This window comes from Canis lupus, chromosome 21, assembly GCF_003254725.2.
Source record: "Canis lupus dingo isolate Sandy chromosome 21, ASM325472v2, whole genome shotgun sequence".
Taxonomy (NCBI): domain Eukaryota; kingdom Metazoa; phylum Chordata; class Mammalia; order Carnivora; family Canidae; genus Canis; species Canis lupus.
Genome location: NC_064263.1, coordinates 26921772 through 26948031, shown reverse-complemented (window position 1 = coordinate 26948031; position 26260 = coordinate 26921772). Strand labels below are relative to the sequence as shown.

The 26260-nt window shown below is 40.7% G+C and overlaps 3 protein-coding genes across 3 annotated transcripts; 1 reads left to right on the top strand and 2 right to left on the bottom strand.

Annotated features, from left to right (window-relative positions):
- Window positions 1-2225: 2225 nt before the first annotated feature.
- LOC112667315 (olfactory receptor 52B4-like) lies at window positions 2226-3188 on the top strand. The gene has a single exon (XM_025458905.1). The coding sequence runs from the start codon at window positions 2226-2228 to the stop codon at window positions 3186-3188; it is 963 nt and encodes a 320-aa protein (XP_025314690.1).
- Window positions 3189-13453: 10265 nt separating this feature from the next.
- Window positions 13454-14702, bottom strand: LOC112667486 (NADH dehydrogenase [ubiquinone] iron-sulfur protein 8, mitochondrial-like). The gene has a single exon (XM_035703752.2). It carries the CDS (start codon window positions 14257-14259, stop codon window positions 13498-13500), a length of 762 nt encoding a protein of 253 aa, XP_035559645.2. The 5' UTR covers window positions 14260-14702; the 3' UTR covers window positions 13454-13497.
- On the bottom strand, window positions 14329-14778 carry LOC112667314 (akirin-2-like). Its single transcript, XM_035703669.1, has one exon. The coding sequence runs from the start codon at window positions 14776-14778 to the stop codon at window positions 14329-14331; it is 450 nt and encodes a 149-aa protein (XP_035559562.1).
- Window positions 14779-26260: the final 11482 nt, after the last annotated feature.

The following is a 26260-nucleotide window of genomic DNA, read 5'->3' as shown; positions in this document are numbered from 1 at the left end:
GAAGTTGTGATCAAGGCTCTTAATTGCCTGTGCACCCCTCCCTGCCTCTCAAGCACTCCTTATGCACCTGTCACCCTAGGTTGAAAATTTTTTATGAACATACTGTGCAGTGATCAGTATATTCACCTTTTATTATGCTGCCTCTCTTCTCTCTTCAGTCTTTATGATAAACTAGTCAATGTCAACGTCAAGTTCAAATATCATCTTGTTACAGCCTCCCAGGGAATGCATAATGATTTTCTCTATAGTCATAATCCTCTGTTTGAAAATGAAATACACACTAATAACTCTTAGATTAGTTGAAAAAGGAGATAAGTATAATTGGCTGTCACTCATTAGGGCTCAGACCATATTCTTCATCTTTGCAAATTTCCTATTTGTATGTTCAGAGAAGATGGAAAGTGTGATTTATGCCAAAAGCTCAGGTGACTTCACAAAGAATGTTAATATATTAATATAAATCCTCTTAACAATATATTAAAAGGTCCCTATCAAAATATCATGGACTTTCTTCAGAGAGTTGGAACAAATAAATAATCTTAAGATTTGTGTGGAATCAGAAAAAGACCCCACATAGCCAGGGGAATATTAAAAAAGAAAACCAGAGGCAGGGGCATCATAATGCCAGATTTCAGGTTGTACTACAAAGCAGTGATCGCCAAGACAGTGGGGTACTGGCACAATTTAAAAAGACATATAGATCAATGGAAAAGAAGAGAGAATCCAGAAATGGCCCCTCAACTCTATGGTTCACTAATATTTGACAAAGCAGAAAAGACTATCCACTGGAAAAAGGACAGTCTCTTCAATAAATGGTGCTGGGAAAATTGGACATCCACATGCAGAAGAATGAAACTAGACCAATCTCTTACACCATGCACAAAGATAAACTCAAAATGGATGAAAGATCTAAATGTGAAACAAGAATGATCAAAATCCAAGAGGAGAATACAGGCAACAACCTTTTTGAACTTGACCGCAGCAACTTCTTGCAAGATACATCTATGAAGGCAAGAGAAACAAAAGCAAAAATGAATTATTGGGACTTCATCAAGATAAGAAGCTCTGCACAGCAAAAGAAAGTCAACAAAACTGAAAGACAACCTACAGAATTGGAGAAGATATTTGCAAAAGACATATCAGAGAAAGAGCTAGTATCCAAGATCTACAAAGAACTTATTAAATTCAACAGCAAAGAAACAAACAATCCAATCATGAAATGGGCAAAAGACATGAAAAGAAATCTCACAGAGGAAGGCATAGACATGGCAACAAGCACATGAGAAAATGCTCTGCATCACTGGCCATCAAGGAAATACAAATCAAAACCACAATGAGATACCACCTCACACCAGTGAGAATGGGGAAAATTAACAAGGTAGGAAACAACAAATGTTGGAGAGGATGCGGAGAAAGGGGAACCCTCCTGCACTGTTGGTGGGAATGTGAACTGGTGCAGCCACTCTGGAAAACTGTGAGGAGGTTCCTCAAAGAGTGAAAAATAGATCTTCCCTATGACCCAGCAATTGCACTGCTGGGGATTTATCCCAAAGATACAGATCCAGTGAAACGCCGGAACACCTGCACCCCGATGTATATAGCAGCAATGTCCACAATAGCCAAACTGTGGAAGGAGCCTTGGTGTCCATCGAAAGATGAATGGATAAAGAAGACTTGGTTTATGTATACAATGGAATATTACTCAGCCATTAGAAACGACAAATACCCACCATTTGCTTTGATGTGGATGGAACTGGAGGGTATTATGCTGAGTGAAATAAGTCAATCAAAGAAGTACAAACATTATATGGTCTCATTCACTTGGGGAATACAAAAAAAATAGTGAAAGGGAATAAAGGGGAAAGGAGAAAAATGAGTGGGAAATATCAGAAAGGGAGACAGAACATGAGAGACTCCTAACTCTGGGAAACGAACAAGGGGTGGTGGAAAGGGAGGTAGGCGGGGGGTGGGGGTGACTGGGTGACGGGCACTGATGGGGGCATTTGATGGGATGAGCACTGGGTGTTATTCTATATGTTGGCAAATTGAACACCAATAAAAAATAAATTTATAAATAAAATAAAATAAAATAAAAATATATATGTACACAAAAATAATGAAAATAAACAAAAAATAAAATTTAAATTTAAAAAGAATATATGAAAAGGAATATGTGTTTTCTTCTATGTGACTAGGAGGTGAAGCCCTGAAAGGTCTCCCTAGGTATGACTGCCTTAAACCACACTGCTGTTAGCCACACAGTCTTCCACTTGCTGGGTATCCCTGGGCTAGAAGACCAGCACATGTGGATTTCCATTCCCTTCTTCATTTCCTACGTCATCGCCCTGCTTGGGAACAGCCTGCTCATCTGCATTATCCTCACGAAGCGCAGCCTCCATGAACCCATGTACCTCTTCCTCTGCATGCTGGCTGGAGCAGACATTGTCCTCTCCACCTGCACAGTACCACAGGCCTTGGCCATCTTCTGGTTCCATGCTGGGGAGATCTCCTTGGATCGCTGCATTACTCAGCTCTTCTTCATCCATACCACCTTCATCTCTGAGTCAGGGATCTTGCTGGTGATGGCCTTTGACCGCTACATTGCCATATGCTACCCACTGAGATACACCACTATTCTTACAGGTGCACTGATTGGGAAAATCGGTGTGACCATCTTCCTGAGAAGTTATGGTACAATTTTCCCCATAATATTTCTTTTGAAAAGATTGACCTTCTGCCAAAATAATATTATTCCACATACCTACTGTGAACACATTGGTTTGGCCAAATATGCTTGTAATGACATTTATGCTAACATCTGGTACGGATTTTCCATCCTAATGTTAACAGTAGTTTTAGATGTTGTGCTAATTTTTGTTTCCTATGTGATGATTCTCCGTGCTGTCTTCTGCATCCCTTCTCGAGATGCTCGCCATAAAGCTCTCAACACTTGTGGCTCCCATGTCTGCATTATCATCCTCTTTTATGGGCCTGGAATCTTCACAATCCTTACTCAACGTTTTGGATGCCACATTCCACCTCATACCCACATCTTGTTGGCTAATGTTTGCATGCTTGCCCCACCTATGCTCAATCCCATCATTTATGGGATCAAGACCAAGCAAATCCGGGAGCAGGTGGTTCATGTATTGTTTACAAGGCAGAAATCACTTTGGTTTAGGAACTGAGTTTTCAGACTCCTTAGCCATCTTATGAAGTGGTTGGTGGGAGACAGCTCAATGAGTTCTGTCTCTGGAGCAAGTTCACCAGGGAGATTTCAGGACTTACTCCTTCATCATCAAAACAACCTGAGCACAGCGCCTTGTTGTACTGAGCAAGTCTGCTCCCACAAAGACCCTGGGACAGGATGCATTGATTTTCAGAGATCATATATCCTTAATGACTCTAGCATGGTAGAAATAGATGGACAAAATCTCAGGCCAGAGCACTGATCTCACTTCATCTATTCCTCACTAAGTTCCTCAAGCTCTGAGACGTCTTGTGATGTCTCTCAACAACTATATGCAAAACTCTATTCTTTAATGTCCTTCATTCTGGCTAATGACATTCTTAGAATCAGAGATTCCTACATTTTGCAGTTATTCCTATTATTTATATTCCTATTATTTATATTTATTGTATTATATATTTATATTATTTACATTATTTATATATGCATGTCTGTAACATGAGAATGTAGATGAATGTAACTGAATTATTTGTTTTGTATTTGCAGAACAATCCCTGAGGAAACTGAGGGGACTGAGACTGGTCTCTCCTGTGCTAGGGGGATGCTCAGGAGGGGGATCCCTCCAATCTCAATGTCAGATCATGTTCTTCGGTGATCCCCTCCTCAGTGAGGCATACAAGGCCTTTAATGACCTGACTCCTGACCTCCTTTCCTGCAACACTGCACATGTCACTTCCAAGTGACCTGAACATCAGACTTACCAGGCTATTAATGTTTCATCTTTTCCAGGTCATGCCACACTCTCCATGCCCCTGCTCCACTTCAGTATACACCCTTCATCTGTATCCACTTCTCATCTCATCTCCTCTGTGACACTTTCTCCAACCACAGCTCCTTCCCAGTGTGCTGTTTAGTTGATACTTCCTCTCTAAGATAGTATGTTGTCCATGTTTCTTTTTTAAATATGTGTTTTATTAAAAGTCTATGTTCCATGTAAAAAACATTATAAGTTATGAAAAAAGATAAATTTGACATGGAACTCATAAATCCATAAACTTACAGCTCCCAAGCAATGATATTGTTAAAATTTTATCTCCTGTGGCAATATATCCATATACTTATATATGTACATCTACATCTGTATCCAAATCTGTATTTTTATCGCCATCTGTATCTATAGCTTGACCTACTCCTTTATCTACCTGGAAAATATCATATGATACATATTTTCTGGAAGTACATTATTAACTTTGTTTCTAGTATATATGAATTTATATGATCAGTTACTATGCCTGTATACTATTTTACTGCAGGGCTTGCTATAATTTATTTAGCCAAGCACTCTCTTTTAAGCCCTTGTTGCATGGCATTAAGACTATATTTACAAATTAAGGCTCTATTTTAGTTACTGCTTAAGTAAACAGCCAAGATATGTTTACATAAATTATCTGTAAGCATTGTCTTAATATAAGATGTAAATACTCAGTGGGCTATTATGAATAAGGCTGCTACGAACATTCACGTACAGATGTTTGTGTAAATGTAAGTTATTGTTTCTCTGAGATAAATGCTCAAGCGTGCAATTCTCCTTAAATGCCTATTTTAATTTTATAAGAAACCACCAGACTGTTTTCCTGAGTGGCTGTATCATTTTACATTCCCACCAGTATGTATGAGTGATCCAATTTCTCTATAACCTCAAAAACACTTTATTTCAAACATTTGACAGCTACATTTCTCTATGGTTCTATTTATTTTTTTGCACATATAAATAGTCATTTATTCACAAATATCAAGTGCCTTGTGTGTGGCAGGTACCACGCAAGTCACTGGTAAACAAAAAGAGATCTGTTCCCTGAATCCAAGGAGCCTGTGAGCTTTGCAGGGAGACGAACCACATACATAGCTTCTAATTATTCTGGTTGGGGTAGAAAAGGCACGGGCATTTTGAAAACAGAACCAACTTACAGATGTGTATATGTAATATAGCCAGCATTTCACCATGGTATCTAAAGAGAACACATGCACTATGCACTACCAAGTGCTGGGAAGTAGGAGAATACTTAGAGTACCTGCCTTGTGATGAATTGAAGTGTATCTATCTTCTACAAAAAGGCTCTAGGGAGAATTTTAAGAAATTCAATATAGTTATGGAAAGTCATACACCAGAAGACAAATGTGAGACAATGCAAAACCACAGCAAAAGGACTGGGACAAACAGCATCCATTCCTGCCAATTCAAAACTGAGATTGACTAAGCCAAGATCAAGTACAAGTTCTTGAGCAAATAACCATTCTTCCAAGAGCCTGCACTTTTCCCTTTCTGTGCTATGTTTGTGTCTGACAAATAATAATAAACCTCCTGAGATAAGAAATTTCTCATAATTGGGACCAGGCTTAAAAGATTCTGACATTGTAGGATGTCCTTCCACGATTATATTGAGTATGAAGCATTTTGGCAAGAAGACCATGGCAGTGAAGTTATGCCCTTCTTGGTCTCACATTGGGACGTACATGACATAGACATGGCTTATCATTGGGGAGTTTTAACTCTGATCTCTTGGTTGAGGTAGTATGTGAAATTGATGACTCTCATTGCTTTACTGATTTTTGGTACGGAAGTGTAAAAGAAATGAGCATATAATGTCAGAGTCCTTATTTTTTCATTGGAGTTCAATTTGCCAACATATAGCATAACACCCAGTGTGGTTTTAATTTGCATTTCTCTAAATGTTAATGATGTTGTGCATTTTACATGTGCTTCTCATCTGAATATTCTTCTTTAGTGCAGTTTATGTATTTTACCTGTTTTCTGATTGGATTTTTTGTGTGCATTTTTGTTTAGTTGGCTTTTGTTTCTTTTTTACTTTTAACACAAGGCCTTTATCAGGTGTGTGGTTTGCAAATAAGTTTTCCGAGGCTGTAGCTTGTCTTTTCATCTTCTTAATGGGATCTCTCAGAGCAAAGTTTAATTTTTTTCTAACATTTCAAAGTTCAAGTAAATAAGAAGTCAAATTTATCAATTTTTCCTTTTGTGAGTCATGCTGCTTCATTCCTTGGATCTCTGAACTTTTCACTACCTGCATTCTACACCAAGCTCATCTCCTGCAAGTAGATGTAAAGTTCAACAACCAGCCAGAGAGGTTAGGACTTCTTTATGCTTTGTAGGGGGTTGGGGCAATTAGTCCTCTGGCACTAAACCACCTGCTTCTAGAATCTGAAGCAGTTCAACTTTTTTTCTATCTTGTCTACAGACCCTTAGAATTTGGGCCCAATTGTCCTCTTTCCATATTAGCACCTGGCTCTTCATGCCTTGGACAACACTGCCATTTCTTAACTTCTCAGCCCTCAGCTGTCCTGGATGCAATGTACACAATGTTTTTACAGAACTATATAGAATCTTTACAGGTCTTTACAGAAGTTTACCATTGTTGCCTTAAAAGACACTAACGAGGAAGCAAATATCAAAAATGCTAGCGTTTCGACTGTAAAGAATTACAAAACTTTTGTAGAATCGTTTATAATACCAATCTGTGGTGAGGGGATAGAGCATAGCAATCGCTTCAGTGGCTGCCTTTGACTCCTCCCTCAATCCTTCCTACTCCCCCTAAGTCCAGCTAGAAGATCTTGTCAAGTTCATTAATTCAGAAAGGTCTTTCTTTTAACCCATTTTATTTCAAATTTCTATGCAGTTAATTTCAAACCGCATAGTTAGTTAGGAAAGATTCTAATTCCAGCTCCATTCTTTAGGGTGTGAAAAGATTCTTTACCCTCAGTTTATATTTTGGAATAATATTCTGGAATCATACTTACTGCCCTGTGTTGTTTCATCAATGACATCTTTGTATCAATGCCTCATATTGAAAAGATAATTTTTAAAGGTTGCTTTATTGATCCTATTTTACAACAACAAACATCAATCATCAATTTTTCTTACCAGAGAAATGACACAACTGTTTTTGATGGATTCCAGTGCAGTGTTTGCTATGTTTTCCCTTCCTGTCTGTCCTCCATTGAGCTATAGAATATAGCCAAAAGGCTTTCCACTTCCTAATATTTCTCCTGAAAAGTCAGGTTTTATAGATGTAACATCCTGCCATATATGTTGTGAATACATTGCTTTACCTAATTTTTCTGTGATGGTATCCAAGAAAATATCCGATATGGTATCATCCTAATGTCAATGCTCATCTTAGATATTGTGATAACTTATTTCCTGTCTAATTATATGTACTGTCCTCTGCATCCCTTCCGAAGATGCTCACCGCAAAGCTCTCAATATTGTGGACCCCATATCTGTGTCATCATCCTATTTTCTGAGTTTGGGATCTCCACAATCATTACTCAGTAGTTTGGGGTTACATCTCCCCTCACATCCACATCCTGCTTGCCAGTGTCTGTATTTTGGCTCCACCTAGGCTAAATCACATTTTTATGGTGTCAAGACCAAACATCTGTGACCAGGTGGTCACCATGTTCTTTATAAGACAGAAAGGACTGTTGTGATGGAAACGAATATGCTACATTTCTCAGAAAAATTGATCCATGCTTGACATGAGCTTAAGCATCAGTATGTGAAAAGAAACAAATGATAAAAACAGTCAAAAAAGAGTCCATGTGTTTCTAGAGCATTTGCATCAGGTAGGTTTTGGTGAATGTTTCTTCATTCACTTAAGCATTAGATGTTAGTATATTTGAGGGCTTAGTTACCTTCCTTAACCAGAATTGAAAATTTGACTAGTTTACCTCTATAAGTCTCTTATCTAAATAATCCTAAACTAGAGAATTGAATGAGATGGACCTGACACTGGCCTTTTCGGGTAATTGTGGGAACATTATGTTTAAGTGTACTTTATACTTTGAACTGCTTCGATTTTCTTTCAAATTAGAACATTTGTCCAGCCATTCTTCCCTATGTCCTCTGTATCAACTTTTTTCTCCTTACCAGATAATTCTATATACATCACATTTCTGCAGTGTAAAAAAAGAACATTTTAAAATAACCCCTGAATTCACATTTTACTTATATGTATATACTACCTCAGTTGTCTTTTCCATCTGAGGAAATCATCTTGAATTATTTGTCCCCTTGTAGGCTTGAATCATTTTTAAAAATTTTTTATTTAAATTAGTCAAAATAACTCTCTGAAGAAAGTCCATGGTATTTTGATAGGGATTGCATTAAACGTGTATATTGCCCTGGGTAACATTGACATTTTCACAATATTAATTCTGCCAATCCATGAGCATGGAATATTTTTCCATCTCTTTGTGTCTTCCTCAATTTCTTTCAGAAGTGTTCTAGTTTTGAGAGTATAGATCCTTTACATCTTTGGTTAGGTTTATTCCTAGGTATCTTATGCTTTTGGGTGCAATTGTAAATGGGATTGACTCCTTAATTTCTCTTTCTTCAGTCTCATTGTTAGTGTATAGAAATGCCACTGATTTCTGGGCATTGATTTTGTATCCTGCCACGCTACCGAATTGCTGTATGAGTTCTAGCAATCTTGGGGTGGAGACTTTTGGGTTTTCTATGTAGAGTATCATGTCATCGGCGAAGAGGGAGAGTTTGACTTCTTCTTTGCCAATTTGAATGCCTTTAATGTCTTTTTGTTGTCTGATTGCTAAGGCTAGGACTTCCAGTACTATGTTGAATAGCAGTGGTGAGAGTGGACATCCCTGTCTTGTTCCTGATTTTAGGGGAAAGGCTCCCAGTGCTTCCCCGTTGAGAATGATATTTGCTGTGGGCTTTTCATAGATGGCTTTTAAGATGTCGAGGAATGTTCCCTCTATCCCTACACTCTGAAGAGTTTTGATCAGGAATGGATGCTGTATTTTGTCAAATGCTTTCTCTGCATCTAATGAGAGGATCATATGGTTCTTGGTTTTTCCCTTGCTGATATGATGAATCACATTGATTGTTTTATGGGTGTTGAACCAGCCTTGTGTCCCAGGGATAAATCCTACTTGGTCATGGTGAATAATTTTCTTAATGTATTGTTGGATCCTATTGGCTAGTATCTTGTTGAGAATTTTTGCATCCATGTTCATCAGGGATATTGGTCTGTAATTCTCCTTTTTGGTGGGGTCTTTGTCTGGTTTTGGAATTAAGGTGATGCTGGCCTCATAGAACGAATTTGGAAGTACCCCATCTCTTTCTATCTTTCCAAACAGCTTTAGGAGAATAGGTATGGTTTCTTCTTTAAACGTTTGATAAAATTCCCCTGGGAAGCCATCTGGCCCTGGACTCTTGTGTCTTGGGAGGTTTTTGATGACTGCTTCAATTTCCTCCCTGGTTATTGGCCTGTTCAGGTTTTCTATTTCTTCCTGTTCCAGTTTTGGTAGTTTGTGGCTTTCCAGGAATGCGTCCATTTCTTCTAGATTGCCTAATTTATTGGCGTATAGCTGTTCATAATATGTTTTTAAAATCGTTTGTATTTCCTTGGTGTTGGTAGTGATCTCTCCTTTCTCATTCATGATTTTATTAATTTGAGTCTTCTCTCTCTTCTTTCTAATAAGGCTGGCTAATGGTTTATCTATCTTATTAATTCTTTCAAAGAACCAACTCCTGGTTCTGTTGATCTGTTCCACAGTTCTTCTGGTCTCGATTTCGTTGAGTTCTGCTCGAATCTTTATTAATTCCCTTCTTCTCTTGGGTGTAGGATCCATTTGCTGTTTTTTCTCTAGCTCCTTTATGTGTAAGGTTAGCTTTTGTATTTGAGTTCTTTCCAGTTTTTGAATGGATGCTTGTATTACTGCTAACTCTGGGAAACGAACTAGGGGTGGTAGAAGGGGAGGAGGGTGGGGGGTGGGAGTGAATGGGTGACGGGCACTGGGGGTTATTCCGTATGTTAGTAAATTGAACACCAATAAAAAATTAAAAAAAAATAAATTAGTCAAAATATTGTATAACAGCCAGTCTTCATCCCATCAAGTGGCCTTCTCAGTGCCCATCACCCAGTTACTCCTCCTCATTTCCTCTTGATCCCATTCCACTTGGACTTTTACCCTCATTCATCTCACTTGTCAAGGTCATAATAGTCTCCACACTGCTAAATCAGTAGTCAAAATCCATCCTCAGTTTATTTAATGTATTGGCAGCATTTTGAAACATTCGACCATACTTCCTCCCTTGAAAATCTTTAACCATTCCAATTTCTTTGTGTTCTTTTTTTTTTAAGATTTATTTATTTTTATTTTTTTAATTTTTTTTAAATTTATTTTATGATAGTCACAGAGAGAGAGAGAGAGACAGAGACATAGGCAGAGGAGAAGCAGGCTCCATGCACTGGGAGCCCGACGTGGGATTCGATCTCGGGTCTCCAGGATCACGCCCTGGACCAAAGGCAGGCGCTAAACCGCTGCGCCATCCAGGGATCCCTCTTTGTGTTCTTATAATATTCCTGGCTATACTTGAGAATCTGATGGATTTCTTCATCTTATAGTGTTGTAAATAAGAATTGTCCATATTACCCATTTCATGATTGGATTGTTTGTTTCTTTGCTGTTGAGTTGAATAAGTTCTTTATAGATCTTGGAAACTAGCCCTTTATCTGATACATCATTTGCAAATATCTTCTCCCATTCTGTAGGTTGTCTTTTAGTTTTGTTGATGGTATATTTTGCTGTGCAAAAGCTTCTTATCTTGATGAAGTCCCAATAATTCATTTTTGCTTTTGTTTCTTTTGCCTTCGTGGATGTATCTTGCAAGAAGTTACTACGGCCGAGTTCAAAAAGGGTGTTGCCTGTGTTCTCCTCTAGGATTTTGATGGAATCTTGTCTCACATTTAGATCTTTCATCCATTTTGAGTTTATCTTTGTGTAGGTGCAAGAGAGTGGTCTAGTTTCATTCTTCTGCATGTGGATGTCCAATTTTCCCAGCACCATTTATTGAAGAGACTGTCTTTCTTCCAATGGATAGTCTTTCCTCCTTTATCGAATATTAGTTGACCATAAAGTTCAGGGTCCACTTCTGGGTTCTCTATTCTGTTCCATTGATCTATGTGTCTGCTTTTGTGCCAGTACCACACTGTCTTGATGACCACAGCTTTGTAGTACAACCTGAAATCTGGCATTGTGATGCCCCCAGCTATGGTTTTCTTTTTTAAAATTCCCCTGGCTATTTGGGGTCTTTTCTGATTCCACATAAATCTTAAAATAATTTGTTCTCACTCTCTGAAGATAGTCTATGGTATTTTGATAGAGATTGCATTAAACATGTAAATTGCCCTGGGTAACATTGACATTTTCACAATATTAATTCTGCCAATCCATGAGCATGAAATATTTTTCCATCTCTTTGCATCTTCCTCAATTTCTTTCAGAAGTGTTCTGTAGTTTTAAGGGTAGAGATCCTTTACCTCTTTGGTTAGGTTTATTCCTAGGTATCTTATCCTTTGGGTGCAATTGTAAATGGGATTGATTCCTTAATTTCTCTTTCTTCAGTATTATTGTTAGTTTATAGAAATGCCACTGACTTCTGGGCATGAACAGAAATCTCACAGAGGATGACATATACATGGCCAACAAGCACATGAGAAAATGCTCCACATCACTTGCCATCAGGGAAATACAAATCAAAACCACAATGAGATACCACCTCACACCAGTGAGAATGGGGAAAATTAACAAGGCAGGAAACCACAAATGTTGGAGAGGATGCGGAGAAAAGGGAACCCTCTTGTACTGGGAATGTGAACTGGTGCAGCCACTCTGGAAAACTGTGTGGAGGTTCCTCAAAGAGTTAAAAATAGACCCTACGACCCAGCAATTGCACTGTTGGGGATTTACCCCAAAGATACAGATGCAATGAAATGCCAGGACACCTGCACCTGCACGATGTTTATAGCAGCAATGTCCACAATAGCCACAATGTCCATCGAAAGATGAATGGATAAAGAAGATGTGGTATGTATACAATGGAATATTACTCAGCCATTAGAAATGACAAATACCCACGATTTGCTTCAACGTAGATAGAACTGGAGGGTATTATGCTGAGTGAAGTAAGTCAATTGGAGAAGGACAAACATTATATGTTCTCATTCATTTGGGGAATAGAAATAATGGTGAAAGGGAATATATGGGAAGGGAGAAGAAATGTGTGGGAAATATCAGAAAGGGAGATGAACATGAAGACTCCTAACTCTGGGAAACAAACTAGGAGTGGTGGAAGGGGAGGAGGGCGGGGGGTGGCGGTGAATGGGTGACGGGCACTGGGGGGGGCACTGAGGGGATGAGCACTGGGTGTTATTCTGTATGTTGGTAAATTGAACACCAATAAAATAAATTTATTATTTTAAAAATTGTCCATATTTAAGGTATACAGAGTAAAATACTTACGGTATACAATTTAATACATATAATGAAATTATTATGACAGTCAAGTTAGTAACATATCTCCTCCCATAGTTACCTTCTCATGTGTATGTGTGATGAGAGAACCTGAAATCTACCCTTTTAGCAAATTTCCAGTGTTCAGTACAACCTAACTATAGTCATGTTGTACATTAGACACTCAAACTCTTTCTATAACTGCAATTTTATACCCTTTGGCCAACATCTCCTATTTACCATACTTCCTGAGCCCTGGTAGCAACAAGTTCTATTCTCTTCTATGTATTCATCTTTTTTAGATTCCACACATAAGTGAAATCAGAGGGTTTGTTTTCTGTTTTTCCTGTGTCTGGCTTATTTCACTTAGCATAATGTCCTCTAGATTCATCCATGGCAAATAGGATCTCCTTTTAAGGCTGAATTCTATATATTTATATTAGCAGCATCCTCTCCACTTCTAGTTGGGTGACATGAGTTTTCATCTGGCTTCCACAGTTGAATTGTTTTCAAACTCCCATTCTTCTTGCTGGAAGTGGGGTTGTTGGACCTGGTGATTTTATTCCTCTTCATCTACCTTTCACCAGGAGCTGGACTCTAATTTCCTCAGGACTGATTGGCTGGCACATTATCTCCACCTTTGTGCTTTCTCTGGAAGAAGACCCGTGTAATCTTTGTAAAGGTTTTGGGGAGTAAGGATGTTAAACCAACTCCCACCTTCCTTTTTTTTTCCTTAAAAAAGGAAAAAGCTAGCACACAGCACACAATTTGAAGCCAGGCATTTTTAGGTCAGAAATGTCGGGAGCGATGCCTATTCAAGGGGTTCCCTCAGAAGAGCCCCCCGGTGTTTGAAAAATGGAAGTATGGAACTGCTTTGCCAGGAGTAGCTCCTCTAACTTCTCTCTTGATGAATTTCTTAAGGCTTAAGACTTTTTTTTTCGGGAGGTAGAGCTCTTTATTGGGCGGCGGGGGCGTCAGCAGTACAGGTAGTCCGCCTGGATGTTGGCGGCAACCTCGGCCCCCCACTTGTCCCCGTTGCTGACCAGCTTCTCCTTGTTGTACAGCAGCTCCTCGTGCGTCTCGGTGGAGAACTCGAAGTTGGGGCCCTCGACGATGGCGTCCACAGGGCAGGCCTCCTGGCAGAAGCCGCAGTAGATGCACTTCGTCATGTAGATGTCGTAGCGGGTGGTCCGGCGGCTGCCATCGGCCAGCGGCTCGGCCTGGATGGTGATGGCCTGGGCAGGGCAGACAGCTTCATGGAGCTTACAGGCGATGCAGCGCTCCTCCCCTGATGGATAGCGGCGCAGAGCATGCTCCCCCCGAAAGCGAGGGCTCAGAGGGCCCTTCTCGAATGGGTAGTTGATGGTGGCAGGCTCCCGGAACAGGTAGCTCAGGGTCATGCCCAGGCCTCGGATGAGTTCAGTCCACAGCAGGGTCTGAGCTGCCCTATCCATCACCGACTTCATGTCCATCGAGGGCTCCCGCATGTTCACAAACTTGTAGGTTGCTGCCACTGTGCTGCTGTGGAGGCTCCGGGCAGTGGGGTGCCCTGCTGGTGCAGCCTGGGCCAGGGTCCGGAGCAGAGTGGGCATAGTCAGGCAGCGCATCTTGAAGCACTGCCGCTCCTTCCCTTGCCGAGGGGTAATTTCCAAAACCAGTTGCTGCCTAAGAGTGGTTGCCACTGACGAAAGCTTGAAATAACCTGTATTCACAGTGGGGTATTGGCATTGCTGCATGTCATAATTAGGACCTCTTGCAACAACTCAACAAGGAACAAGGCAGCCCACAAATGCAGAAAATGTGATTCATGAAACATAACTAGCAGGCTGTTCTCTGTATCGTTGCATTATTTGATCATGCATAAACTTCACAAATGCATCATATTGTTCTGCAAGTTTTGTGTTCAATATTTCTTCATACTCTTCTCGAACTTTCTCTTCACGTTCTTTCAACAAACGTTCACAGATCATCCCAACCTGTCGTAGAGTAAATAAGGGTTGTTCTTTTTTTAATGGTGAGGATGTTGCAGATGAAGTCCCTGGTGAAGCTGGTCCACTGAGGAGAAATGCATGTGGTTGTGCCTCAGAAGTACAACATGGATCTGTCTGTTGGGAACTAGTTTCTAAATGTCTTCTCTTCTGCATGCGTTTATACTCTTGTTTTATGTTGTACAGAAGTTGTTCTGATTCAGAGTTGGTATCGCTGTCGGTGTCCAACTCCCGTTCCCTCTTGTGCCTGTTGTTCTGGGCTTCCATGATGCCACTGTGAACCCTCCCTGATGAAGCTTTTCAAGCAAATGAGATTGTACCTACATTTCCCCAACACTCTTTTTTATTATTATTACTTAAGTGTGCTTAAAGATGAAATGAGGTTATCTATGTGAAGCACTTAATGTAGCGCTATTATATATATATATAATTTTATATATAACACATTATATATCACAATTTATCCATTCACCCATTGTCACACATTTAGTCTCAAGATATGGAAACCTATAACAAATAATGCTACAATATTCATAGGAGTGCATATATCTTTTTGATATCCTTCTTTTGTTTCCATAGGGTATATATACAGATATGGTATTACATCTACTAACACTACTAACAAACGAGGTTCTTTATCAAGAAAATAATTTTTTCAGGGTACCTGAGTGGCTGTGATTGAGGGTCTGCCTTTGGCTCAGGTAATGATCCCAGGATCCTGGGATCCAGTTCTGCATCAGACTCCTTGCAGGAAGCCTGCTTCTCCTGCCTGTGTCTCTGCCTCTCTCATGAATAAATGAATAAAATCTTTTAAAAATAATTAGCACAACTTGAAATCTGGCATTGTGATGCCCCTGGCTCTGTTTTCTTTTTCAATATTCGCCTGGCTATTTGAGTCTTTTCTGACTCCACACAAATCTTAAGATGATTTCTTCCACCACTGGAAGATAGACAGTCTCTTCAATTAATGGTGCTGGGAAAATTGGACATCTACATGCAGAAGAATGAAACTAGACCACTCTCTTGCACCATACACAAAGATAAACTCAAAATGGATGAAAGATCTAAATGTGAGACAAGATTCCATCAAAATCCTAGAGGAGAACACAGGCAACACCCTTTTTGAACTCGGCCACAGCAACTTCTTACAAGTTACATCCACGAAAGCAAAAGAAACAAAAGCAAAAATGAACTATTGGGACTTCATCAAGATAAAAAGCTTTTGCACAGCAAAGGATACAGTCAACAAAACTAAAAGACAACCTACAGAATGGGAGAAGATATTTGCAAATGACATATCAGATAAAGGGCTAATTTCCAAGATCTACAAAGAACTTATTCAACTCAACAGCAAAGAAACAAACAATCCAATCATGAAATGGGCAAAAGACATGAACAGAAATCTCACAGAGGAAGACATAGACATGGACAACACGCACATGAGAAAATGCTCTGCATCACTTGCCATCAGGGAAATACAAATCCAAACCACAATGATATACCACCTCACACCAGTGAGAATGGGGAAAATTAACAAGGCAGGAAACCACAAATGTTGGAGAGGATGCGGAGAAAAGGGAACCCTCTTACACTGTTGGTGGGTTGTGAACTGGTGCAGCCGCTCTGGAAAACTCTGTGGAGGTTCCTCAAAGAGTTAAAAATAGACCTGCCCTATGACCCAGCAATTGCACTGTTGGGGATTTACCCCAAAGATACAGATGCAATGAAACGCCAGGACACCTGCACCCTGATGTTTCTAGCAACAATGTCCATAATAGCCAAACTGTGGAAGGAGCCTCGGTGTCCATCGAAAGATAAAGAATGGATAAAGAAGATGTGGTTTATGTATAAATGGAATATTACTCAGCCATTAGAAATGACAAATACCCACCATTTGCTTCAACGTGGATGGAACTGGAGGGTATTATGCTGAGTGAAATAAGTCGATCGGAGAAGGACAAACATTATATGTTCTCATTCATTTGGGGAATATAAATAATAGTGAAAGGGAATATAAGGGAAGGGAGAAGAAATGTGTGGGAAATATCAGAAAGGGAGACAGAACATAAAGACTCCTAACTCTGGGAAACGAACTAGGGGTGGTGGAAGGGGAGGAGAGCGGGGGGTGGGGGTGAATGGGTGACAGGCACTGAGGGGGGCACTTGACGGGATGAGCACTGGGTGTTATTCTGTATGTTGGCAAATTGAACACCAATAAAAAATAAATTTATTATAAAAAATAATAATAAAATAAAAATATGAGAAGAGGAAAAAAAAAAACAGGATCTGCAATAGGACCAGGCATCTGTGCAAGCAGTCCTGCCATTGGGGCCATATGGTCCAGCAAATCGAATGGTGCTTGAAATATCTGTAGCAGCTAGGGATGCTGATTGGGGCATTTGGCAGGCACCTATATGTGAGCTGTAGTGCAGGGCCTCAGGATTTTAGAGCAAAGCCCTGCTATCTTCTGTGACTAACTACTCTCCATTTAAGAAACAGCTCTTAGTCTACTATTGAGCCTTAGTAGAAACTGAATGCTTGGCCTACCATGTGACTGGAGAGGCTCATCATTACCTGACCCACCAAGCCATAGGGTAGAGCTAGAACGGCAGCACTCCAACAAATACAAGTGGTATATATATATATGATCAGGCCCAAGAAGTCCTGGAAGATACAAGTTACATGAAGTGGTCCAAATAACCATGGTCCCCCACCCTTCCTAGCCCTTCTTATACTATGCCCTTCATGGAGAATTCATGAGAAGAGACTTAGGTCCGATATAAAGATGGTTGTATACTATATGCAGGTGCCATCTCAAAGTAGGGATTATAGTGCTTGAAGCAGTCTTTCTGGGACATTCCTGAAGGACAGAGGTCAAGGGAAATCCCCACAGTGGTCAGAACTTTAAGCACTTAGATTTCTTTTTATTGGAAGGAGAAGGGGCCAGAGGCACAATTATATAATGGTTCATGGGCTGTGGACAATGGCTTGGCCGGATGGTCAGGGACTTGAAGAGACAGAACTAGAATAATTTGTAATAAGGAAATATGGGGATGATAGACATTTCTGACTGGGGAAAACAAACAACAACAAACCAAGGTATTTGTGTCCCATGTGAATGTTCACCAAAGGGTGAAATCAGCAAAGGATGATTAAATAATCATGTTCTATGGACATCAGCAAGCCCCTTTTCCCAGCCACCCCCATCATTGCCTAATGGGCTTATGAACAAATTAGCCATGGTGGCAGGAATGCACAGCCTCAGCAATATGGACTTCCATTTGTCAATGCCAACCTGACTGATCACTGCTGAATTCCACATCCTCTAGTAGCAAAGACTAACACTGAGTCCCTAATGTGGCATCATTCTCTGAGGTGACCAGCCAACTACCTGGTAACATTGATTATCCTGGACTGCTTCTATCATGGAAGTAGAGGTTTTTTCTTATTGGAATAAACACTTGAAATCTTTAAAAAGTTAATTATTGGAGAGAGAGAACACAAGCAGAAGGGTTGGACAGAGGGAGAAGTCTCCCTGCTGGGTAGGGAAGCAGACCTGGGGCTTGATCCTACAACCCTGGGATCATGACCTGAGCCAAAGACGGATGCTTAATCGACTGAGCCACACATGTGCCCTTGAAATTGACACTTAACTTTTCATATGGTTTTGCCTTCTGTCCACACAATACTTCCACCAAACTATTATATGTGGACTTAGAATACCTCATTCCCAATCATCGTGATCCACCCAGTATTGCTTCTGATAGGAACTCCATTCATAGCAAATGAAATGTGGCAATAGACCCATTGTTATGAAACCCACTGGTATTGCCATGTTTCCCATTATCCTGAAGCAGCTGGCTTGATAAGCTAGAGGAATGGCTTTTTGAAGACTTAGTTACAGCACCAGCTAAGGGCAATCATTGTAGGGTTGCAAAAAGTTCTCCAGAAGGCTACATGTGCTCTAAAGCAGCATCCAATAGATGGTACTATTTCTCCCCTAGCCACTATTCACAAGGCTAGGAATTAAGAGGTAGAAATGGGAGTGGTACCACTATATCACTAAATGACCCATTAGTTATGATTTCTGTTTCTACAACCATAGGCCCTGATAACCTAGAGGTCTTAGTTCTAAAGAACGGAATGCTTCTACCTGGAGACAATGATTCCATTGAACTGAAAGTTAAGTCTTCCACCTGGCCACGTTGAACTCCTCATGTGTGAATCCAAAGGCAAAGAAGGGAGTTACTGTGTGGGCTGGAGTGATGGAGCATTACTACCAAGGGGAAAATTGTACTTTCTCCAAAATGGAGGTAAGAAAGAATATGTTTGGATATACAGAAGAGTCCTTATGGCATCTCTTGGTACTACCATGCACAATGATTAGAGTCAGTGGAAAGCTAGAATAGCTGAGGCAAGATTATAAAGGACAAAGATCCTTCAGGAGTGTAGGTTTGGGTCACCAGGACTAGCTGACAGGAAGGCAAAGATAATACAGAATCAATTATGGAAGATGGTAGTTGTAAGTTACCTACTTTAACCACACCAAGAAGGTAATCAGAGTAGGGAAGGGCAAAACCAAGGAACTACTGAAACCAGGGGGTATGTAAAGGGATGGTCTCATTTTTGTAGATCAGTATCAGCTTCCTAAAGAACCTTTTCTAAAAGGATTATGAATATCTAGTTTGGGTATTTCAACATTAGCTTTAAACGCTGCAGAGTGAAGAACATGTCTGGGTTGATATAGGACCTATAACTCACTACTGATCAGATGGCTGTACTTGATCCAGATATACTGGAGGTTATTTCTGAGGGGGATAGCCAACCTGGTGGGCTGGATAAAGACCACCATAAAGTGTTTATCCTGAGAAGGAGGACTATGAAACTCCCCCTGTAAATGCCAAGTGAAACACTCGGATGAAGCAACCTATATGCTTCTTATGTAGGCCATCTGGAATTGGCTTTATGAGACTGGGATATTCCCCTTCCTGAATATGCCTGTTACCCAGGATATGGTAAGTTCTGTATTTAAGGTTCCCCCTGCCTTTACATGGGTATCCAATGCGATTCATGGCTACAAAATTGAACGATAACTGCAGAAGCCTTATCTGATTTGCTCTCAGCCTCCCTGTATAGGTCTAATTCCAAGAAAATTAAAGTACTTAAGAAAGAGGGAAGAGCCAAAGGGAAGAGTCAAGGGACCCTACTCAGCAGAGTAGAAGTTTAGATGGTTGAGAAATGGGATGAGTAATGTATTCAATGATGGAATTGTAATAAATGTGTTGATGCGCACTTCTAAGTAGTACAACACATTGATGGGTATCAGATTTCTGGTTTATAACTTCAGTCTATCTTGGGTCCTTGGTATCCTCATACTGGCAGCATGGTCTCTTCACACCATCAATTGACCTATGTGGGAAGCCAGGTTATAATAAGACAGGGTTCCTTGGATGAAGACAAAGCCAAGTCAGCATATTCATGTGAAGGATTAAGATATTTAACAATATCAACCTTGAGGTTTTCTTTTCTGTTGTGGAACCCAGACTGTGATGGTATCTCATCCTTGGGCCAGAATGCTCTCTCCTGGGCAGTACTAAAATGAGCAGGGACCATGTTTATTTCTTTTTTTATATATAAATTTATTTTTTTTGGTGTTCAATTAGCCAACATATAGAATAACACCCAGTGCTCATCCCGTCAAGTGCCCACCTCAGTGCCCACCACCCAGTCACCCCCACTCCCGCCCACCTCCCCTTCCACCACCCCTAGTTCGTTTCCCAGAGTTAGAAGTCTCTCATGTTCTGTCTCCCTTTCTGATATTTCCTACCCATTTCTTCTCCCTTCCCCTCTATTCCCTTTCACTATTATTTATATTCCCCAAATGAATGAGAACATATAATGTTTGTCCTTCTCCGATTGACTTATTTCACTCAGCATAATACCCTCCAGTTCCATCCACGCCAAAACAAATGGTGGGTATTTGTCGTTTCTTTTTTTTTTAATAATAAATTTATTTTTTATCGGTGTTCAATTTGCCAACATACAGAATAACACCCAGTGCTCATCCTATCAAATGCCCCCCTCAGTGCCCGTCACCCAGTCACTCCCCTTCCACCACCCCTAGTTCGTTTCCCAGAGTTAGGAGTCTCTCATGTTCTGTCTCCCTTTCTGATATTTCCTACCCATTTCTTCTCCCTTCCCTTATATTCCCTTTCACTATTATTTATATTCCCCAAATGAATGAGACCATATAATGTTTGTCCTTCTCCGATTGACTTATTTCACTCAGCATAATACCCTCCAATTCCATCCACGTTGAAGCAAATGGTGGGTATTTGTCGTTTCTAATGGCTGAGTAATATTCCATTGTATACATAAACCACATCTTCTTTATCCATTCATCTTTCGATGGACACCGAGGCTCTTTCCACAGTTTGGCTATTGTGGACATTGCTGCTAGAAACATCGGGGTGCAGGTGTCCTGGCGTTTCCCTGCATCTGTATCTTTGGGGTAAATCCCCAACAGTGCAACTGCTGAGTCATAGGGAAGATCTATTTTTAACTCTTTGAGGAACCTCCACACCGTTTTCCAGAGTGGCTGCACCAGTTCACATTCCCACCAACAGTGCAGGAGGGTTCGCCTTTCTCCACATCCTCTCCAACATTTGTTGTTTCCTGCCTTGTTATTTTTCCCCATTCTCACTGGTGTGAGGTGGTATCTCATTGTGGCTTTGATTTATATTTCCCTGATGGCCAGTGATGCAGAACATTTTTTCATGTGCTTGTTGGCCATGTCTATGTCTTCCTCTGTGAGATTTCTGTTCATGTCTTTGGCCCATTTCATGATTGGATTGTTTGTAAAACTTTAAGCTTAAAGGCAGAGTTCAATTGGAAGTGGCATTTACTGAACCAAGTTTCCAGATATGGATCCCTGTGGAATGACATTCCTACTACTTGACAGAGGGCATTACATATGTACAGGCACAAGAGCAAGAAATAACTCTGCAGAGTGCAGCAAGGACAAGTAGTTTTACATAGAATCTCAAGTTAAGGTTGGGGATCAGAGAGTAAACTTCTAGAGGTTCCTAGCTTTTCGTGATGTGCTGGAAAATAGAGTACTCTGAAACGGGAATAGGAGTAAAAATGAGAGCCTTACTGTATTGATTTTACTGCATTAGCCACTATCCTTACCATATTGGTTCCTGGTCTAAAGGAGACAATTGGGAGATCTCCCAGGCTAATGAGAGATAAGGCTTCCCAAAGACACAAAATAGCAGTAACAGTGATAACAACGCAGTTTATGAAGTACCTGACATGTTTCTTACAAGCCCCTTTCTATACAGTATCTCAATTATGAGGACTACCCAGAGAGCATTATTCCTACTTTACACGTGGAAAAAAAGAAATCTTATTCGAGGTCATACAGTGGGAACATGGATAGACTGGCTTGCAAAAATCATGCCTTTGGAGCCTGCAAGGCCATGTCTTGCCCCATGTTCTAAATCATGTTGCCCAACAATCCATGAGCATCCATTTGGATACACCAAGAGAAGCCACTTTCTCAATTTGGCTTCTCTTTTCTGAGGAATGGGATACTAGGTTGAAAAGGTTAGGTTCAGAAATATATAAAGGAGATGCACTGCTCTACCTACAAGTCCATGGGGTCTACTACTCACAATATAAACCAGAGTGGGGAGAAAAACCTCTACAGTTTAATTTTTTGGGAATAGCCATTGTCTTAAGTCAGATTTGTAGTGGATGATAGTGTCTCAAACTAAGAATATCAAACTTCATTAGAGATTTACAGCAGGCTGATCTCTAATTCCAAGGAGATTCTTCATCCCTTCTCTAGAAAGGCCTGATTTCTATTTGGTGTCTTTAGAATACTTGCAGACTCCAGGGAAGTCAACTACAACCAACAAGAGGAGGACTTGAGCCAAAGGGATCAAGACTCAAAGTGTTCTCCCTAGACCTCCTTGGATCAACCCTGACATAGTAGGCATAGCTGTGTTTAAGTTATGTTTTGTATTCCTCTGGGACAAAGCCTGCTATTTTCCTTCTCCACTGAGGGAAGTGGGAAGGTTAACAAGTCCAGATGGAATTCCCCCGACCCCTGAACAGAATGCTTATAAGTACCAGGCCTTATAGATATTTGCAGAGCCCCAGGCTCTTACTCTGACACTACCCAGCCCAGGTAAGAGCAACTTATAAAGAGGAATCTAGACGATTAACAGAGGTCATTAGGAAGGGTTCCAAGCCTTTTAGGATGAATACCCTTAGGACCCTTGGGCATCCTACTTCTGATTGTACTCCTGTAGAAATCTTCAAGACAAGACTCCACGGGAAGGAATTCTCTGAAGGGGACTTGAAGGGTAGGATCCACACAAAGCCACACTCAAAGAGTCTGAAGTGATGTCTAGTTCACTAGTGCCAAAACCCTCTGAAACACCTCCAGGCAATAGGTTATTCTCACTCGACATAGCCAGGCACTGTGCTAGCACAGGGATTACACTAGAAAATAAGTTAGGCTTGCTCCTTACACTTATGAAACAGGTTCTGTTTGGGGAATCATGTATGAGAGCAGGCAGTTCAGAGCACTGTGTGTACAGTATAAAGACAGGCACGGGGCACAGACTGAGGGTTAGAGTAGGTTTAAGGGGATATCTAAGTCATGGCAAGGTGCATATGTAAGGATTAGCTAGGTAAGGAAGAGTACACCATCCCAGCATCAGGAAAGAACATTGGGTAATGCTCAGAGGCAAAAAGAACATGACAGTTGGGAAGCGGAAAAATTCAGTCTTGTTGGAAGGTATGGTAGGAAGGGTGAAGAATAGTAAAAAGCTGTGGTTGGTGTTGGCAGATGTATTTGTATAGAATTCAGGGGTCCATTTGAAATGTTGTGATACCTCATATCCTCACAGCCATTCCAAGCACAAGCTTCAGTAGCCTCCTTCTGTTGTATTTAAAGTGTGAAGATTGCTTCTGACTAGGGAGGCATAAGTTAAGGAAGGTCAGGCTCTTAGGGAAAGGATGGAGGCTGGCAAAGTCAACCAAGGCTCAGCCCAATCCCATTTCATAGTGGAAGTGTAGCTCTCCAGTCATGGATACTCTCTTCGGTCTTATGAGGTGTTCCTGGAGATTGATAGGAAGAGTAAGACATGGAGAGGAAGCTGCCATTTGGAAAATAGCTCTGTATGTTGTCAGGTATAGGAGAGGAAAAAGAAGGGGTAAGAGTCAAATCCACCTCTTCAAGGCATGAGGCCAATCCAGAGGAATGAAGATATGTGGCTTTTCTCTAAGAAGGTCTGTGATATAGCAGAACCCTACTAGCTTTCAAAAGAAACTACTTCTAGTTTCTAGAATTCCCTAGCTATCTTTAACCTTGCATATACCTTGAGCTGTAAAATCCTCCTACAATAGGATTTCTTTGCCCAAATATGGAAGGGAACAGCTGCCCCAAGGTGACTCAGTAGTGATGGAACTCAAATGGCATCAAAAGCAAAGAGACTGTTGAAATCGCTTCACTAACACAGGAGGAGGGTAACTGCTATGAGGGGGAAGAACATGGGAATAGAAGACATTGACTTGGCAAGTCCTGATAATTTTTCCATGCAAGTACTCTTCCTTTTCTAGAACAAACAAGATTATTCTCCACATGATTTGCCTTTGGTTAATATAACATCAGGTTATGAAGGCCAGTTAAGTCTAGAAGTAAAGGTCAATTAACCCTTGACTACCAGGAGATTATCATTCTTTTGACTTTAGAACTCATTCAGTGAAGTTGTCAACTTTCAGATTATGTGTCCTTTTGAGGAAGCAGACAGCTTTACAAGGACAATACTGAGTGAAGATTGTACACTATTGGTATCTGGTCTGACCCATCCAAACCAGTGGCCTGTGAATGGGGCAATTGAAGTGACTATCTGCAGAGGCTTGGGATGGGTTAAGGAAACTGACAAGGGGATCATGAAGCCCCAGGACCAAACTTGCACAGAATTACCTAACTCAGGCCTGACCGCAAAAGGGAAGATGCTATTGCCAGAAAACAGGAGGGGGTCACTCTTCAGGAACTGGTACTTTGGTAGAACACCATGGCTATGCCATATGTGCCTGGCAGGAAGGGAACTAGGGAACAAATTCCTAATCTCTAGTCTCACTTTCTTATCTCCTGCTGGTACCTCATATTGGCTGAGCCCACCTAGAAACCACAAGAGAAGGGAATCTGGATGATGCATCCCATGAATGTCAGCTTCTAGGGACCTAAGAGCTCCAGAGGGGAAAATGGAGAATAACTAGCACATGGTGAAAAAACCAGGACAGGTTCCCCTTTACTGAGCTCCCCTGGTCACTTCAATCACAGGCTGGTACCTGTGTGCTCTGGTCTTGCCCCAGCCCCACTGATTCAGCCCTCTTATCATCCCTTTTCACTGCAATTTCCAGTACTCTGTTCTCATTTGTAATAATCTAGGAGAACCTTGAGGTAGAGGGGAAATCCAGCTCATGGAGAGGAATTTTATGGGATAAAGTCACTACTGATTGTCATTATCGTAGTACCATGGCTACCTACAGAGATAGGCATTCCAAAGTTTTTTTGAACTTTAGTGGATGTATTTTTAGGTTTGAACATTATTTTCAACAACTAAAAAGAGATAATGCTTAGAGTTAATGTGTGTCAGACATTGCATTCTCCTTTAATCCTTATGCCTCCTCTAGGCCACATGTGTTAAAGTTTGTTGTGAAACGAAGTCATTCGTGTAATTTATAGGATAACTTTAACTTCATTTGCCTCAGCAACTATGGCCACAATCTGAAGCCAGATCTGGAAAAATCCAAAGGCCAGATTACTAATTACCCTACTATATTCAACCCAACAAGGCATAAAATGTAGAAAACAAAGCTTCCGTGCTTTTTCCACATCCCTTGACATTTCCCTAATACAGATCCACATTCTGGTATGATCCTTTAGATCCTGGAAAAAAAAAACACTGTTCCTATGTCTTTTTCAAAATACAAATATCCCTTTTTAATGACTAAGTAAGGCATTTCTTCTCTAGCCAATACTCATCCTCTAGGTTCTTGCCACTCAGAACTGAATGTGTCTTCTTCCTTCCTGGGGATAACCCTCTTTGTCTCTCCTATCTTTTTTTTTATTTGAGTTCAATTTGCCAACATTTAGCATAACACCCAGTGCTCATCCCGTCAAGTGCACCCCTCAGTGCCCATCACCCAGTCACCAAACCCCCTGCCCACCTCCCTTTCCACTACCCCTTGTTCATTTCCCAGAGTTAGGTGTCTCTCATGTTTTGTCACCCTCACTAATATTTTCACTCATTTTCTCTCCTTTCCCTTTATTACCTTTCACTAATTTTCACATTCCCCAAATGAATGAGACCATATAATGTTTGTCTTTCTCCGATTGACTTATTTCACTCAGCATAATACCCTCCAGGTCCCTCCACAAATGGTGAGTATTTGTCATTTCTAATGGCTGAGTAATATTCCATTGTTTACATAGACCACATCTTCTTTATCCATTCATCTTTCAATGGACACCAAGGCTCCTTCCACAGTTTGGCTATTGTGGACATTGCTGCAATAAGCATTGGAGTGCAGGTGTCCCGGCATTTCACTGCATCTGTATCTTTGGGGTAAATCCCCAGTAGTGCAATTGCTGGGTGGTAGGGTCTATTTTTCACTCTTTGAGGAACCTCACACAGTTTTCCGGAGTGGCTGTACCAGTTCACATTCC